This window comes from Salmo trutta, chromosome 2 (genome assembly GCF_901001165.1).
Source record: "Salmo trutta chromosome 2, fSalTru1.1, whole genome shotgun sequence".
Taxonomy (NCBI): domain Eukaryota; kingdom Metazoa; phylum Chordata; class Actinopteri; order Salmoniformes; family Salmonidae; genus Salmo; species Salmo trutta.
Genome location: NC_042958.1, coordinates 4,419,103 through 4,435,861, shown reverse-complemented (window position 1 = coordinate 4,435,861; position 16,759 = coordinate 4,419,103). Strand labels below are relative to the sequence as shown.

At 46.7% G+C, this 16,759-nt stretch overlaps 1 protein-coding gene across 2 annotated transcripts in view; it reads right to left on the bottom strand.

Annotated features, from left to right (window-relative positions):
- LOC115149153 (late secretory pathway protein AVL9 homolog) overlaps positions 1-16,759 on the bottom strand; it is a 43,927-nt gene that overhangs the window by 23,920 nt on the left and 3,248 nt on the right. Inside the window, exons 2-5 of one of the 2 annotated variants that reach the window (XM_029691727.1) lie at positions 6,594-6,714; positions 3,893-3,981; positions 1,744-1,815; positions 690-779 (exon numbers count right to left, since the gene is read on the bottom strand). In XM_029691727.1, coding sequence (XP_029547587.1) covers positions 690-779; positions 1,744-1,815; positions 3,893-3,981; positions 6,594-6,714 — 372 coding nt within the window. Of the gene's footprint in view, positions 1-689; positions 780-1,743; positions 1,816-3,892; positions 3,982-6,389; positions 6,570-6,593; positions 6,715-16,759 lie in introns of those variants that run through there. The other variant, XM_029691734.1, reaches the window with a different exon arrangement.

Below are 16,759 nucleotides of genomic sequence, written 5' to 3'. Positions count from 1 at the left end.
GAGAGACAGAGAGACAGAGACAGAGAGAGAGGAGAGAGACAGAGAGAGAGAGACAGAGAGAGAGAGAGACAGAGAGAGAGAGACAGAGAGAAAGAGACAGAGAGAGAGGAGAGAGACAGAGAGAGAGAGACAGAGGAGAGAGGAGAGAGAGAGACAGAGAGAGAGGAGAGAGACAGAGAGAGAGAGACAGAGAGAGAGGAGAGAGAGAGACAGAGAGAGGAGAGAGAGAGACAGAGAGAGAGAGACAGAGAGAGGAGAGAGAGACAGAGAGACAGAGAGAGAGACAGAGAGAGGAGAGAGACAGAACAGAGAGAGAGACAGAACAGAGAGAGAGACAGAACAGAGAGAGAGACAGAACAGAGAGGAGAGAGACAGAGAGAACAGAGAGAGAGAGAGAGAACACAGAGGGAGAGAACAGAGAGAGAGAGACAGAGAGAGAGAGAGAGAGACAGAGAGAGAGAGAGAGAGAGAGACAGACAGAGAGAGAACAGAGAGTGAGACAGAGGGAGAGAACAGAGAGAGACAGACAGAGAGAGAGACAGAGAGAGAGACAGACAGAACAGGTAAGACAAGGTTCTAAGTTCAATGTTCCACAAACACATGAGGTCACACACATCATAGAATAAAGTGATTCAAGCCTTGGTGATGAAACATTTGACCGTGAAAGAGAGGTGACTGGAAACACTCACCTTCAGTATAGATATCTGTGAGAAGTCTTTCTCCTCAAAGTAGGCGTGTGTGATGAGCTGTAGTTTAGCTTGGAGGAGACCGTACAGAGGCTGGGGAAGAAGAACACCTGAGTGAAGACTGAGTGAAGCTGGAGGGTGGTCACCAGTAGTCTATAATTCTAACTGAATAACGGCTGATTTCACCAATGTTCAACTTCACTGGCTCGTTACAAAAAGAGATATATTTAATGTTGATTCCAGGAAGCTATGAGGCTTGTTCTGCGTTTACGTGAGGAAGAGTCCTGAACAGAAACAGCTGTGCTGGGCTGGGGCTGTACGGACAGAGAGGGGGCTGTACGGACAGAGAGGAGGCTGTACGGACAGAGAGGAGGCTGTACGGACAGAGAGGAGGCTGTACGGACAGAGAGGAGGCTGTACAGACAGAGAGGAGGCTGTCCACTGACCCAGGGCTGTACGGACAGAGAGGAGGCTGTACAGACAGAGAGGAGGCTGTACAGACAGAGAGGAGGCTGTACAGACAGAGAGGAGGCTGTCCACTGACCCAGGGCTGTACGGACAGAGAGGAGGCTGTACAGACAGAGAGGAGGCTGTACGGACAGAGAGGAGGCTGTCCACTGACCCAGCGCTGTACGGACAGAGAGGAGGCTGTACGGACAGAGAGGAGGCTGTACGGACAGAGAGGAGGCTGTACGGACAGAGAGGAGGCTGTACGGACAGAGAGGAGGCTGTACGGACAGAGAGGAGGCTGTACAGACAGAGAGGAGGCTGTACAGACAGAGAGGAGGCTGTACGGACAGAGAGGAGGCTGTACAGACAGAGAGGAGGCTGTACAGACAGAGAGGAGGCTGTACAGACAGAGGAGGCTGTACAGACAGAGAGGAGGCTGTCCACTGACCCAGGGCTGTACGGACAGAGAGGAGGCTGTACGGACAGAGAGGAGGCTGTATGGACAGAGAGGAGGCTGTCCACTGAACCAGGGGTCACAGTGTGACTTTTCATAAAGCGATCCCCACCATTCTCTCCCTCCTTGTCACATCAGGACACACACACTCACCACTCGACTGAGGACACACACACTCTTCTGGACCGTCTCCCTGGTGACGTCAGCCAGTCGGACCTTCAGGGACTGAAAAAGAAAAACAACAAAACGCTTTGACGCCTGAACCTAATGACATGTCAGGAAACAGTCAGGAAACAGTGGTCCTCTGTAGACCAGCTGGTATAGACTCTACTCTGTAGACCAGCTGGTATAGACTCTACTCTGTAGTACAGTAGTCCTCTGTAGACCAGCTGGTAGAGACTCTACTCTGTAGACCAGCTGGTATAGACTCTACTCTGTAGACCAGCTGGTAGAGACTCTACTCTGTAGACCAGCTGGTAGAGACTCTACTCTGTAGACCAGCTGGTATAGACTCTACTCTGTAGACCAGCTGGTATAGACTCTACTCTGTAGGCCAGCTGGTAGAGACTCTACTCTGTAGACCAGCTGGTATAGACTCTACTCTGTAGACCAGCTGGTAGAGACTCTACTCTGTAGACCAGCTGGTAGAGACTCTACTCTGTAGTACAGTGGTCCTCTGTAGACCAGCTGGTATAGACTCTACTCTGTAGACCAGCTGGTAGAGACTCTACTCTGTAGTACAGTGGTCCTCTGTAGACCAGCTGGTATAGACTCTACTCTGTAGACCAGCTGGTAGAGACTCTACTCTGTAGTACAGTGGTCCCCTGTAGACCAGCTGGTATACACTCTACTCTGTAGACCAGCTGGTATAGACTCTACTCTGTAGGCCAGCTGGTATAGACTCTACTCTGTAGTACAGTGGTCCTCTGTAGACCAGCTGGTAGAGACTCTACTCTGTAGGCCAGCTGGTATAGACTCTACTCTGTAGACCAGCTGGTATAGACTCTACTCTGTAGACCAGCTGGTATAGACTCTACTCTGTAGACCAGCTGGTAGAGACTCTACTCTGTAGACCAGCTGGTATAGACTCTACTCTGTAGACCAGCTGGTATAGACTCTACTCTGTAGACCAGCTGGTAGAGACTCTACTCTGTAGGCCAGCTGGTATAGACTCTACTCTGTAGACCAGCTGGTAGAGACTCTACTCTGTAGTACAGTGGTCCTCTGTAGACCAGCTGGTATAGACTCTACTCTGTAGTACAGTGGTCCTCTGTAGACCAGCTGGTATAGACTCTACTCTGTAGACCAGCTGGTAGAGACTCTACTCTGTAGACCAGCTGGTAGAGACTCTACTCTGTAGACCAGCTGGTATAGACTCTACTCTGTAGACCAGCTGGTATAGACTCTACTCTGTAGACCAGCTGGTAGAGACTCTACTCTGTAGTACAGTGGTCCTCTGTAGACCAGCTGGTATAGACTCTACTCTGTAGACCAGCTGGTATAGACTCTACTCTGTAGACCAGCTGGTATAGACTCTACTCTGTAGTACAGTGGTCCTCTGTAGACCAGCTGGTAGAGACTCTACTCTGTAGTACAGTGGTCCCCTGTAGACCAGCTGGTATAGACTCTACTCTGTAGACCAGCTGGTAGAGACTCTACTCTGTAGACCAGCTGGTATAGACTCTACTCTGTAGACCAGCTGGTATAGACTCTACTCTGTAGACCAGCTGGTATAGACTCTACTCTGTAGACCAGCTGGTAGAGACTCTACTCTGTAGACCAGCTGGTATAGACTCTACTCTGTAGACCAGCTGGTATAGACTCTACTCTGTAGTACAGTGGTCCTCTGTAGACCAGCTGGTAGAGACTCTACTCTGTAGACCAGCTGGTATAGACTCTACTCTGTAGACCAGCTGGTATAGACTCTACTCTGTAGTACAGTGGTCCTCTGTAGACCAGCTGGTAGAGACTCTACTCTGTAGTACAGTGGTCCCCTGTAGACCAGCTGGTATAGACTCTACTCTGTAGACCAGCTGGTAGAGACTCTACTCTGTAGTACAGTGGTCCCCTGTAGACCAGCTGGTATAGACTCTACTCTGTAGACCAGCTGGTAGAGACTCTACTCTGTAGACCAGCTGGTAGAGACTCTACTCTGTAGGCCAGCTGGTAGAGACTCTACTCTGTAGACCAGCTGGTATAGACTCTACTCTGTAGACCAGCTGGTATAGACTCTACTCTGTAGACCAGCTGGTAGAGACTCTACTCTGTAGACCAGCTGGTAGAGACATGAAGGGGAACTAACCTTGGCTTCTATTTGACGATAGCAGGAGACTCCATACACACACTTCATATCTGCTCCGGTGAGAGGGGGGAGGTGGAAGAACACCGTGTCTGAGAAACAAAACAACAAAATCACATCATGACCTGCTATTTCCAAGAATGGTCTCCCTGCAATAACATGTGGTCGTGTTTCCCTACTAGACGTACATGAATGCACTGCCTTTAAGCCGCTCCAGATAAAGAGTCTGCTGAAGGACTAAAACGTAAAAATGTAGCTAAGTTACTTATCTCTCTGATCTGAGATCTGTCGTAACGTGGTCCTTAGTTAATTAGCCAAACAACCAAAAAAAAACGGCAACAGCAATTTCAGCACTAGCAAATGAACTACACATTAAAGTGAGCGTCTGTTGTTTTGTAGCTCCTAAAGATGACTCTGAAAATAACTTGTTATCTGCCCTCTGTTGTTGTTGTCATCAGCACCAAAACATCGTTAGCCTTAAGGACCTGTAAATAATAAATGTCAAACGTTTGAAAATCACATGATGGAAGAAAGAACATTTGACAGTTAATAATACAGTTACGTAAGGCTTCCACAACGGATCTGTCGGTTTGATGGAGGAGTCAGGATGTTTTTGGTACTGACTACTACAACGACAACAGACGACAACATTAAAAAGGCGTCCAACTAGACTACATCTGTAATGGATCATGTGAATGTATACGAGGATCTTTGGAAGTATCATTCAATTAGATCAGAGAATCTGGGCTTTGGATCAGGAGGCCAGTGGCCATGACGACGGTAAGAGACGGAGTTGTTTTACTACTGATGCTGAGGCATCCTCCCTCTCAGAGCTACAGTCAGGGACACAGACCGTAACCAAGGGACACAGACCGTAACCAAGGGACACAGACCGTAACCAAGGGACACAGACCGTAACCAAGGGACACAGACCGTAACCAAGGGACACAGACCGTAACCAAGGGACACGTCTCCGTAACCAAGGGACACAGACCGTAACCAAGGGACACAGACCGCAACCAAGGACACGTCTCCATGATCGCAACCAAGGACACCTCTCTGTCAGCATCAAGGCCTGAGACAGGTCAGGGGCAGACAGACTGGACGGCACAGTACAGCTAGCTCTGGTCCAAGGCGTTACTCGCGGCTTGCTGACCCTGAGCCTTTAGCGTCAGCAAGCAGCATGTAACACCCTGGACCAGAGCAACGGCACAGCCAAGGACATATGAAGAGCCACAGCTGTAGTCTGCTAGCTTCCTCTCTTCAGCAGCACTATGCACCGCCCTGCTCTACTCCCATGAACTGTCCCATGTATGAGTCTGTCTCATGTTGTCGTCGCTTCTATAGCCCGACTGCACTGCAGTGAATCTCTCCCTAATAAAAATGGACTGCGTCGGTGAGGTTTATGCACCAGGCCAACAAGCAGCCAGTGAATCTCTCCCTAATAAAAATGGACTGCGTCGGTGAGGTTTATGCACCAGGCCAACAAGCAGCCAGTGAATCTCTCCCAGACGACACTACAGGGCCTACAGTGTAAAACATGGAATAGGTGAGAACTTGTACAGTACAGAGATTGTTTCAAATCTGGTTGTACACATACCGGAGTGTAGTTAAACTACTCATGTTTACTAATACAGATGTAGACCATATGCATAACACAGACTTCATATCTATGATATTATTCAGCTTTCTCATCTTCCTAACCGTTACATATCCCCCTTGAAAGAAATGGATGTGTTGCAAAATATTACTGTGAATCGAGTCCATTCCCTCCCTCTGTACTGCTTAACAACAGGACCAGGTCAGTAGCAGACTAAAAAGAAAATCAGATCACATGATGAGTGAGTGTTGACTAGCTAACGGCCCATTGGCCCGTTGGCCTCGGTGACATCATGAACAACAGAAGGAGGCTTGCCAAGATGGAGGGCCTCAAGGCAACACTACCCAACAGAACAACACAGTCACACGCTGCACCACAGCTCGTCTATATGACCTAACTTGGTTTAAAAACTCTCATTTCCAACACGAATTCCTGCTGATTTCACATACTAACATGAGCACTACTGCAGTAGCCCAGTTAGGCTAAGCCAAACATGATGACAAAGCTGTCCATTTTTCCACAGAGGTAACGATGACTCATCATCAGCAGATTTATTTCACCCTTATTTTAGCAAGTACGGTGTCTGAGACGTGATAACAGAGTCTCAAACGGGGTGAATACGACGGGGCCAAATGTGACAGTAGACTCATTGTTAAACTGTCAGGAGCGGTGTAGTAACACAGGTAGGAGAGATGGGCAAAGAAAAAAAGAGGAAGTATCTGGTTGTGTCCCAAATTGCACCCTATGGGCCCTGGTCAAAAGGTAGTGCACTATAAAAGGAAGTGTGCCATTTGGTTTTTATGTAAAGGTTAAAGGTCAGGGTTTTATGTACCTTCTTGGTAGTTGTGTACTCCGTCAGGCAGGGTTAAGGGTCAGGGTAAAGGTCAGGGTTTTATGTACCTTCTTGGTAGTTGTGTGCTCCGTCAGGCAGGGTTAAGGGTCAGGGTAAAGGTCAGGGTTTTATGTACCTTCTTGTTAGTTGTGTGCTCCGTCAGGCAGGGTTAAGGGTCAGGGTAAAGGTCAGGGTTTTATGTACCTTCTTGTTAGTTGTGTACTCCGTCAGGCAGGGTTAAGGGTCAGGGTAAAGGTCAGGGTTTTATGTACCTTCTTGGTAGTTGTGTGCTCCGTCAGGCAGGGCAAGGAAAGGCAGGTACTTCCACTCCTCAGGCAGGTTGTTGCTGTCATGGCCCTCCTCAGGGATTAGAGGAGGGTAGGAGTATTCCACCTGAGGAAGAGAGAGAAAACACTGCAGAAGTCAGCACCTAGAAACCAGCACCTAGAAACCAGTACTCACGATCCATCCTACTAACCTACACACACAGTTAAAATGCTATCCATCTTAGGCATGGATCAGATTGGCTCAGCATAGGCCAGGGAGTAGCTAAAATGACTCAACTAGAAAGCAATTCTGTCTTTATTAAGCTAGTCATTATTTAACCTTCTGTTTTACTCCTGGGGCTTAAAATAAGACAGGGAAAATAAGAGATCACACAGTTAGGAGAACACGAGGGAGTGTAGAGTCAGGACAACACGGGGGAGTGTAGAGTCAGGACAACAGGAGGGAGTGTAGAGTCAGGACAACACGGGGGAGTGTAGAGTCAGGACAACACGCAGGAGTGTAGAGTCAGGACAACACGAGGGAGTGTAGAGTCAGGACAACACGGGGGAGTGTAGAGTCAGGACAACACGAGGGAGTGTAGAGTCAGGACAACACGAGGGAGTGTAGAGTCAGGACAACACGGGGGAGTGTAGAGTCAGGACAACAAGAGGGAGTGTAGAGTCAGGACAACACGAGGGAGTGTAGAGTCAGGACAACACGAGGGAGTGTAGAGTCAGGACAACACGGGGGAGTGTAGAGTCAGGACAACACGCGGGAGTGTAGAGTCAGGACAACACGAGGGAGTGTAGAGTCAGGACAACACGGGGGAGTGTAGAGTCAAGACAACACGAGGGAGTGTAGAGTCAGGACAACACGGGGGAGTGTAGAGTCAGGACAACAAGAGGGAGTGTAGAGTCAGGACAACACGAGGGAGTGTAGAGTCAGGACAACACGAGGGAGTGTAGAGTCAGGACAACACGGGGGAGTGTAGAGTCAGGACAACACGGGGGAGTGTAGAGTCAGGACAACAAGAGGGAGTGTAGAGTCAGGACAACACGGGGGAGTGTAGAGTCAGGACAACACGGGGGAGTGTAGAGTCAGGACAACACGAGGGAGTGTAGAGTCAGGACAACATGAGGGAGTGTAGAGTCAGGACAACATGCATAACAGCAGCCCAGATGAAGAGGGCTATTCACAATGGTCTGATCATCATGTGACTACGAGTCACAGCAGCCTCTGGATAAAGTAAGGAACATGTTCAAGGTCCTGTAATGAACTCAGCTGTTCACAATCTAGTTAAACAAGATGCCCGTCTCTGTAGGAGAAAAGCCAAACAGCCATAACCTTGGCAAATAGTACAGCACATCGTTCATTAACAATTATTTACTGTCAGGCAACATTAGCTACATAAATTCCATTGCAGCTGTACAAGATTGATTTGTGAAAACTGTAGGCTAGGAAAAAAAAATACGATATTTTTGCAGTTCAGTAAAAGGCAATAACATAACTGAGGGTGTGTCCCAATTGGCACCCTATCCCTATATAGTGCACTACTTTTGACCAAGGCTAAGGACTACATGGGGAATAGGGTGCTATTTGTCATGCAGCCCAGATATGGGAGAACACACTGCAATAATAGAAACTGGGTCATTCCATGTCATTTCAGCAAGCCACGGATCCTCCATTTCAGATTGTTCTGAACTAGTTCCTCAGTTAGAAAAATACATAAGATTAGCATTCCTGCAATATTATTTTGTTGAAATTGCACCCAAATTGTCTCTTTTAATTTACAGGATTCACATAATTATATGAGTACCTAACATCCAAACTTCATCCTACCAATGACAGACATAAGGAATCCAAAGAAAAGGTCCTAAGCCACCCACGGACCACCCCACAACCGCAAACCGCTCACCTCAGGGGTGCGTGCTTAGTCCCCTTCTGTACTCCCTGTTCACCCACGACTGTGTGGCCATACACATGGTCTGCGGTTGTGAGGCCGGTTGGACCTACTGCCAAATTCTCTAAATGACATTGAAGGCGGTTTATGGTAGAAAAATTAACCTTCAATTCTCTGGCAACAGCTCTGGTGGACATTCCTGCAGTCAGCATGTCAATTACACGCTCCATCAAAACTTGAGAGATCTGTGACATTGTGTTGTGTGACAAAACTTCACATTTTAGAGTGGCCTTTTATTGTCCCCAGCACAAGGTTCACCTGTGTAATAATCATGCTGTTTAATTTTATCATCTTGATATGCCACACCTGTCAGGTAGATTTAGAAATACTCACTAACAGGATGCAAACAAATTTGTGCACATTTTTGAAAAATATATATTTTTGTGTGTATGGAACATTTCTGGGATCCTTTATTTGAGCTCGTGAAACACGGGACTAACACTTTACATGATCCGGTTATATTTTTTTTTGTTCAGTGTAGGTCCCAAAGTGCTCTTCCGAGTGTTGGAGGTGAGTAGTCGTCACTCGTGTAGGACACTCACTGATGCTGTTGTCTGTTAGAAACACGCAGAGCCGAGGGAACAGGGCAGAGTTCGCTTTTGAAAGATTCTCTCTTCAATAAGACATCTTTCCTCCGAATCCACCAATTCTGTCACTCATCTGTATAATGTTTTTGTATTTCCCCTGTGTGCTTGCCTTCAGTTCGCTCAGTTTCCCAAATATAAATAAATAAACACACACACAAACTAACGTTCAAAAGTTTGGGGTCACTTAGAAATGTCCTAGTTTTTTTTTAAAGAAAAGCATATTTTTTGTCCATTAAAATAACATCAAATTGATCAGAAACACAGCGTAGACATTGTTAATGTTGTAAATGACTATTGTAGCTGGAAACGACTGATTTTTATATGGAATATCTACATAGGCGTACAGAGGCACATTATCAGCAAACATCACTCCTGTGTTCCAATGGCACGTTGTGTTAGTTAAACCAAGTTTATCATTTTAAAAGGCTAACTGATCATTAGAAAACCCTAGATAGATAGATAGATAGATAGATAAGTCTACATTGTTCCAATCAATGTCTTAAAATTAACTAAAATCAAAAAAGGTACTTTAAATGTGAAAAATTGCATTTTAGAATCTAGACATACTCCATATGTCAGAGCATAACGACTCCAAGGTGTTGTCACGCTTCACACATCATAGAGTCTGACAGCATAACGACTCCAAGGTGTTGTAATGCTTCACACATCATAGAGTCTGACAGCATAACGACTCCAAGGTGTTGTCACGCTTCACACATCATAGAGTCTGACAGCATAACGACTCCAAGGTGTTGTCACGCTTCACACATCATAGAGTCTGACAGCATAACGACTCCAAGGTGTCACGCTTCACACATCATAGAGTCTGACAGCATAACGACTCCAAGGTGTTGTCACGCTTCACACATCATAGAGTCTGACAGCATAACGACTCCAAGGTGTTGTCACGGTTCACACATCATAGAGTCTGACAGCATAACGACTCCAAGGTGTTGTCACGCTTCACACATCATAGAGTCTGACAGCATAACGACTCCAAGGTGTTGTCACGCTTCACACATCATAGAGTCTGACAGCATAACGACTCCAAGGTGTTGTCACGCTTCACACATCATAGAGTCTGGCAGCATAACGACTCCAAGGTGTCACGCTTCACACATCATAGAGTCTGGCAGCATAACGACTCCAAGGTGTCACGCTTCACACATCATAGAGTCTGACAGCATAACGACTCCAAGGTGATGTCACGCTTCACACATCATAGAGTCTGACAGCATAACGACTCCAAGGTGTTGTCACGGTTCACACATCATAGAGTCTGACAGCATAACGACTCCAAGGTGTCACGCTTCACACATCATAGAGTCTGACAGCATAAAGACTCCAAGGTGTTGTCATGCTTCACACATCATAGAGTCTGACAGCATAACGACTCCAAGGTGTTGTCACGGTTCACACATCATAGAGTCTGACAGCATAACGACTCCAAGGTGTCACGCTTCACACATCATAGAGTCTGACAGCATAACGACTCCAAGGTGTTGTCATGCTTCACACATCATAGAGTCTGACAGCATAACGACTCCAAGGTGTCACGCTTCACACATCATAGAGTCTGACAGCATAACGACTCCAAGGTGTTGTCATGCTTCACACATCATAGAGTCTGACAGCATAACGACTCCAAGGTGATGTCACGCTTCACACATCATAGAGTCTGACAGCATAACGACTCCAAGGTGTTGTCACGCTTCACACATCATAGACTCTGACAGCATAACGACTCCAAGGTGTTGTCATGCTTCACACATCATAGAGTCTGACAGCATAACGACTCCAAGGTGTCACGCTTCACACATCATAGAGTCTGACAGCATAACGACTCCAAGGTGTTGTCACGCTTCACACATCATAGAGTCTGACAGCATAACGACTCCAAGGTGTCACGCATCACACATCATAGAGTCTGACAGCATAACGACTCCAAGGTGTTGTCACGCTTCACACATCATAGAGTCTGACAGCATAACGACTCCAAGGTGTTGTCACGCTTCACACATCATAGAGTCTGACAGCATAAAGACTCCAAGGTGTTGTCATGCTTCACACATCATAGAGTCTGACAGCATAACGACTCCAAGGTGTTGTCACGGTTCACACATCATAGAGTCTGACAGCATAACGACTCCAAGGTGTCACGCTTCACACATCATAGAGTCTGACAGCATAACGACTCCAAGGTGTTGTCATGCTTCACACATCATAGAGTCTGACAGCATAACGACTCCAAGGTGTTGTCATCACACATCACAGTCTGACAGCATAACGACTCCAAGGTGTCACGCTTCACACATCATAGAGTCTGACAGCATAACGACTCCAAGGTGTCACGCTTCACACATCATAGAGTCTGACAGCATAACGACTCCAAGGTGTCACGCTTCACACATCATAGAGTCTGACAGCATAACGACTCCAAGGTGTTGTTACGCTTCACACATCATAGAGTCTGACAGCATAACGACTCCAAGGTGTTGTCATCACACATCATAGAGTCTGACAGCATAACGACTCCAAGGTGTTGTCACGCTTCACACATCATAGAGTCTGACAGCATAACGACTCCAAGGTGTCACGCTTCACACATCATAGAGTCTGACAGCATAACGACTCCAAGGTGTCACGCTTCACACATCATAGAGTCTGACAGCATAACGACTCCAAGGTGTCACGCTTCACACATCATAGAGTCTGACAGCATAACGACTCCAAGGTGTCACGCTTCACACATCATAGAGTCTGACAGCATAACGACTCCAAGGTGTTGTCACGCTTCACACATTAGAGTCTGACAGCATAACGACTCCAAGGTGTCACGCTTCACACATCATAGAGTCTGACAGCATAACGACTCCAAGGTGTTGTTACGCTTCACACATCATAGAGTCTGACAGCATAACGACTCCAAGGTGTTGTCATCACACATCATAGAGTCTGACAGCATAACGACTCCAAGGTGTTGTCACGCTTCACACATCATAGAGTCTGACAGCATAACGACTCCAAGGTGTCACGCTTCACACATCATAGAGTCTGACAGCATAACGACTCCAAGGTGTCACGCTTCACACATCATAGAGTCTGACAGCATAACGACTCCAAGGTGTCACGCTTCACACATCATAGAGTCTGACAGCATAACGACTACAAGGTGTTGTCATGCTTCACACATCATAGACTCTGACAGCATAACGACTCCAAGGTGTCACGCTTCACACATCATAGAGTCTGACAGCATAACGACTCCAAGGTGTTGTCATGCTTCACACATCATAGAGTCTGACAGCATAACGACTCCAAGGTGTTGTCACGGTTCACACATCATAGAGTCTGACAGCATAACGACTCCAAGGTGTTGTCACGGTTCACACATCATAGAGTCTGACAGCATAACGACTCCAAGGTGTCACGCTTCACACATCATAGAGTCTGACAGCATAACGACTCCAAGGTGTTGTCATGCTTCACACATCATAGAGTCTGACAGCATAACGACTCCAAGGTGTTGTCATCACACATCACAGTCTGACAGCATAACGACTCCAAGGTGTCACGCTTCACACATCATAGAGTCTGACAGCATAACGACTCCAAGGTGTCACGCTTCACACATCATAGAGTCTGACAGCATAACGACTCCAAGGTGTCACGCTTCACACATCATAGAGTCTGACAGCATAACGACTCCAAGGTGTTGTCACGCTTCACACATCATAGAGTCTGACAGCATAACGACTCCAAGGTGTCACGCTTCACACATCATAGAGTCTGACAGCATAACGACTCCAAGGTGTTGTTACGCTTCACACATCATAGAGTCTGACAGCATAACGACTCCAAGGTGTTGTCATCACACATCATAGAGTCTGACAGCATAACGACTCCAAGGTGTTGTCACGCTTCACACATCATAGAGTCTGACAGCATAACGACTCCAAGGTGTCACGCTTCACACATCATAGAGTCTGACAGCATAACGACTCCAAGGTGTCACGCTTCACACATCATAGAGTCTGACAGCATAACGACTACAAGGTGTTGTCATGCTTCACACATCATAGAGTCTGACAGCATAACGACTCCAAGGTGTCACGCTTCACACATCATAGAGTCTGACAGCATAACGACTCCAAGGTGTTGTCATGCTTCACACATCATAGAGTCTGACAGCATAACGACTCCAAGGTGTCACGCTTCACACATCATAGAGTCTGACAGCATAACGACTCCAAGGTGTCACGCTTCACACATCATAGAGTCTGACAGCATAACGACTCCAAGGTGTCACGCTTCACACATCATAGAGTCTGACAGCATAACGACTCCAAGGTGTTGTCACGCTTCACACATCATAGAGTCTGACAGCATAACGACTCCAAGGTGTTGTCATCACACATCATAGAGTCTGACAGCATAACGACTCCAAGGTGTCACGCTTCACACATCATAGAGTCTGACAGCATAACGACTCCAAGGTGTCACGCTTCACACATCATAGAGTCTGACAGCATAACGACTCCAAGGTGTTGTCACGGTTCACACATCATAGAGTCTGACAGCATAACGACTCCAAGGTGTTGTCACGGTTCACACATCATAGAGTCTGACAGCATAACGACTCCAAGGTGTCACGCTTCACACATCATAGAGTCTGACAGCATAACGACTCCAAGGTGTTGTCATGCTTCACACATCATAGAGTCTGACAGCATAACGACTCCAAGGTGTTGTCATCACACATCACAGTCTGACAGCATAACGACTCCAAGGTGTCACGCTTCACACATCATAGAGTCTGACAGCATAACGACTCCAAGGTGTCACGCTTCACACATCATAGAGTCTGACAGCATAACGACTCCAAGGTGTCACGCTTCACACATCATAGAGTCTGACAGCATAACGACTCCAAGGTGTTGTTACGCTTCACACATCATAGAGTCTGACAGCATAACGACTCCAAGGTGTTGTCATCACACATCATAGAGTCTGACAGCATAACGACTCCAAGGTGTTGTCACGCTTCACACATCATAGAGTCTGACAGCATAACGACTCCAAGGTGTCACGCTTCACACATCATAGAGTCTGACAGCATAACGACTCCAAGGTGTCACGCTTCACACATCATAGAGTCTGACAGCATAACGACTCCAAGGTGTTGTCACGCTTCACACATCATAGAGTCTGACAGCATAACGACTCCAAGGTGTCACGCTTCACACATCATAGAGTCTGACAGCATAACGACTCCAAGGTGTTGTTACGCTTCACACATCATAGAGTCTGACAGCATAACGACTCCAAGGTGTTGTCATCACACATCATAGAGTCTGACATCATAACGACTCCAAGGTGTTGTCACGCTTCACACATCATAGAGTCTGACAGCATAACGACTCCAAGGTGTCACGCTTCACACATCATAGAGTCTGACAGCATAACGACTCCAAGGTGTCACGCTTCACACATCATAGAGTCTGACAGCATAACGACTCCAAGGTGTCACGCTTCACACATCATAGAGTCTGACAGCATAACGACTCCAAGGTGTTGTCATGCTTCACACATCATAGAGTCTGACAGCATAACGACTCCAAGGTGTCACGCTTCACACATCATAGAGTCTGACAGCATAACGACTCCAAGGTGTTGTCATGCTTCACACATCATAGAGTCTGACAGCATAACGACTCCAAGGTGTTGTCACGCTTCACACATCATAGAGTCTGACAGCATAACGACTCCAAGGTGTTGTCATGCTTCACAGATCATAGAGTCTGACAGCATAACGACTCCAAGGTGTCACGCTTCACACATCATAGAGTCTGACAGCATAACGACTCCAAGGTGTCACGCTTCACACATCATAGAGTCTGACAGCATAACGACTCCAAGGTGTTGTCACGCTTCACACATCATAGAGTCTGACAGCATAACGACTCCAAGGTGTCACGCTTCACACATCATAGAGTCTGACAGCATAACGACTCCAAGGTGTTGTCATCACACATCATAGAGTCTGACAGCATAACGACTCCAAGGTGTCACGCTTCACACATCATAGAGTCTGACAGCATAACGACTCCAAGGTGTCACGCTTCACACATCATAGAGTCTGACAGCATAACGACTCCAAGGTGTCACGCTTCACACATCATAGAGTCTGACAGCATAACGACTCCAAGGTGTTGTCATGCTTCACACATCAAAGAGTCTGACAGCATAACGACTCCAAGGTGTCACGCTTCACACATCATAGAGTCTGACAGCATAACGACTCCAAGGTGTTGTCATGCTTCACACATCATAGAGTCTGACAGCATAACGACTCCAAGGTGTTGTCACGCTTCACACATCATAGAGTCTGACAGCATAACGACTCCAAGGTGTTGTCATGCTTCACACATCATAGAGTCTGACAGCATAACGACTCCAAGGTGTTGTCACGCTTCACACATCATAGAGTCTGACAGCATAACGACTCCAAGGTGTCACGCTTCACACATCATAGAGTCTGACAGCATAACGACTCCAAGGTGTCACGCTTCACACATCATAGAGTCTGACAGCATAACGACTCCAAGGTGTTGTCACGCTTCACACATCATAGAGTCTGACAGCATAACGACTCCAAGGTGTTGTCACGCTTCACACATCATAGAGTCTGACAGCATAACGACTCCAAGGTGTTGTCATCACACATCATAGAGTCTGACAGCATAACGACTCCAAGGTGTCACGCTTCACACATCATAGAGTCTGACAGCATAACGACTCCAAGGTGTCACGCTTCACACATCATAGAGTCTGACAGCATAACGACTCCAAGGTGTTGTCACGCTTCACACATCATAGAGTCTGACAGGAGGCATGTACAGGTCTAAAAAGGGAATAAAATCATCATGATTTTTTAAAAACATTTTAAAAATGGTTTGTGATAATAAAAGAAGAAGGAAAAAGCAGGTAATGTGAGAATTGCCAAGACAATCAGAGATGCCTCTGCTGGCATGGAACGCTGGCTCGATGGTTCCTGACGGGAAGACTACTTAGAAATAACCTAGAAACAGTTTACGGAACAGAAACTAACAGAGCCTAATACAAATTGAAATGAAGAAGAATAATTCGTCCAGTCCGTGGTTGCAGACGAAGGACAGGCCCTAGCCTAGCATCTGCTGTTTATAAAGGCTCATGTGCATGAACATTACAACAAGACCTTTGGGCAAATTGGGTTTGTTGAAAACATGTGCGGTGAATCTCCCCATCCATTGTTCATTGTGTAACTCAGAAGGGATAGTCCCTGCTCTGTGGATAAGGGATAGCCCCTACTCTCTTCAGAAGCTCTGTGGATAAGGGATAGTCCCTACTCTCTTCAGAAGCTCTGTGGATAAGGGATAGTCCCTGCTCTGTGGATAAGGGATAGCCCCTACTCTCTTCAGAAGCTCAGTGGATAAGGGATAGTTCCTACTCTCTTCAGAAGCTCTGTGGATAAGGGATAGTCTCTACTCTCTTCAGAAGCTCTGTGGATAAGGGATAGTCCCTACTCTCTTCAGAAGCTCTGTGGATAAGGGATAGTCCCTACTCTCTTCAGAAGCTCTGTGGA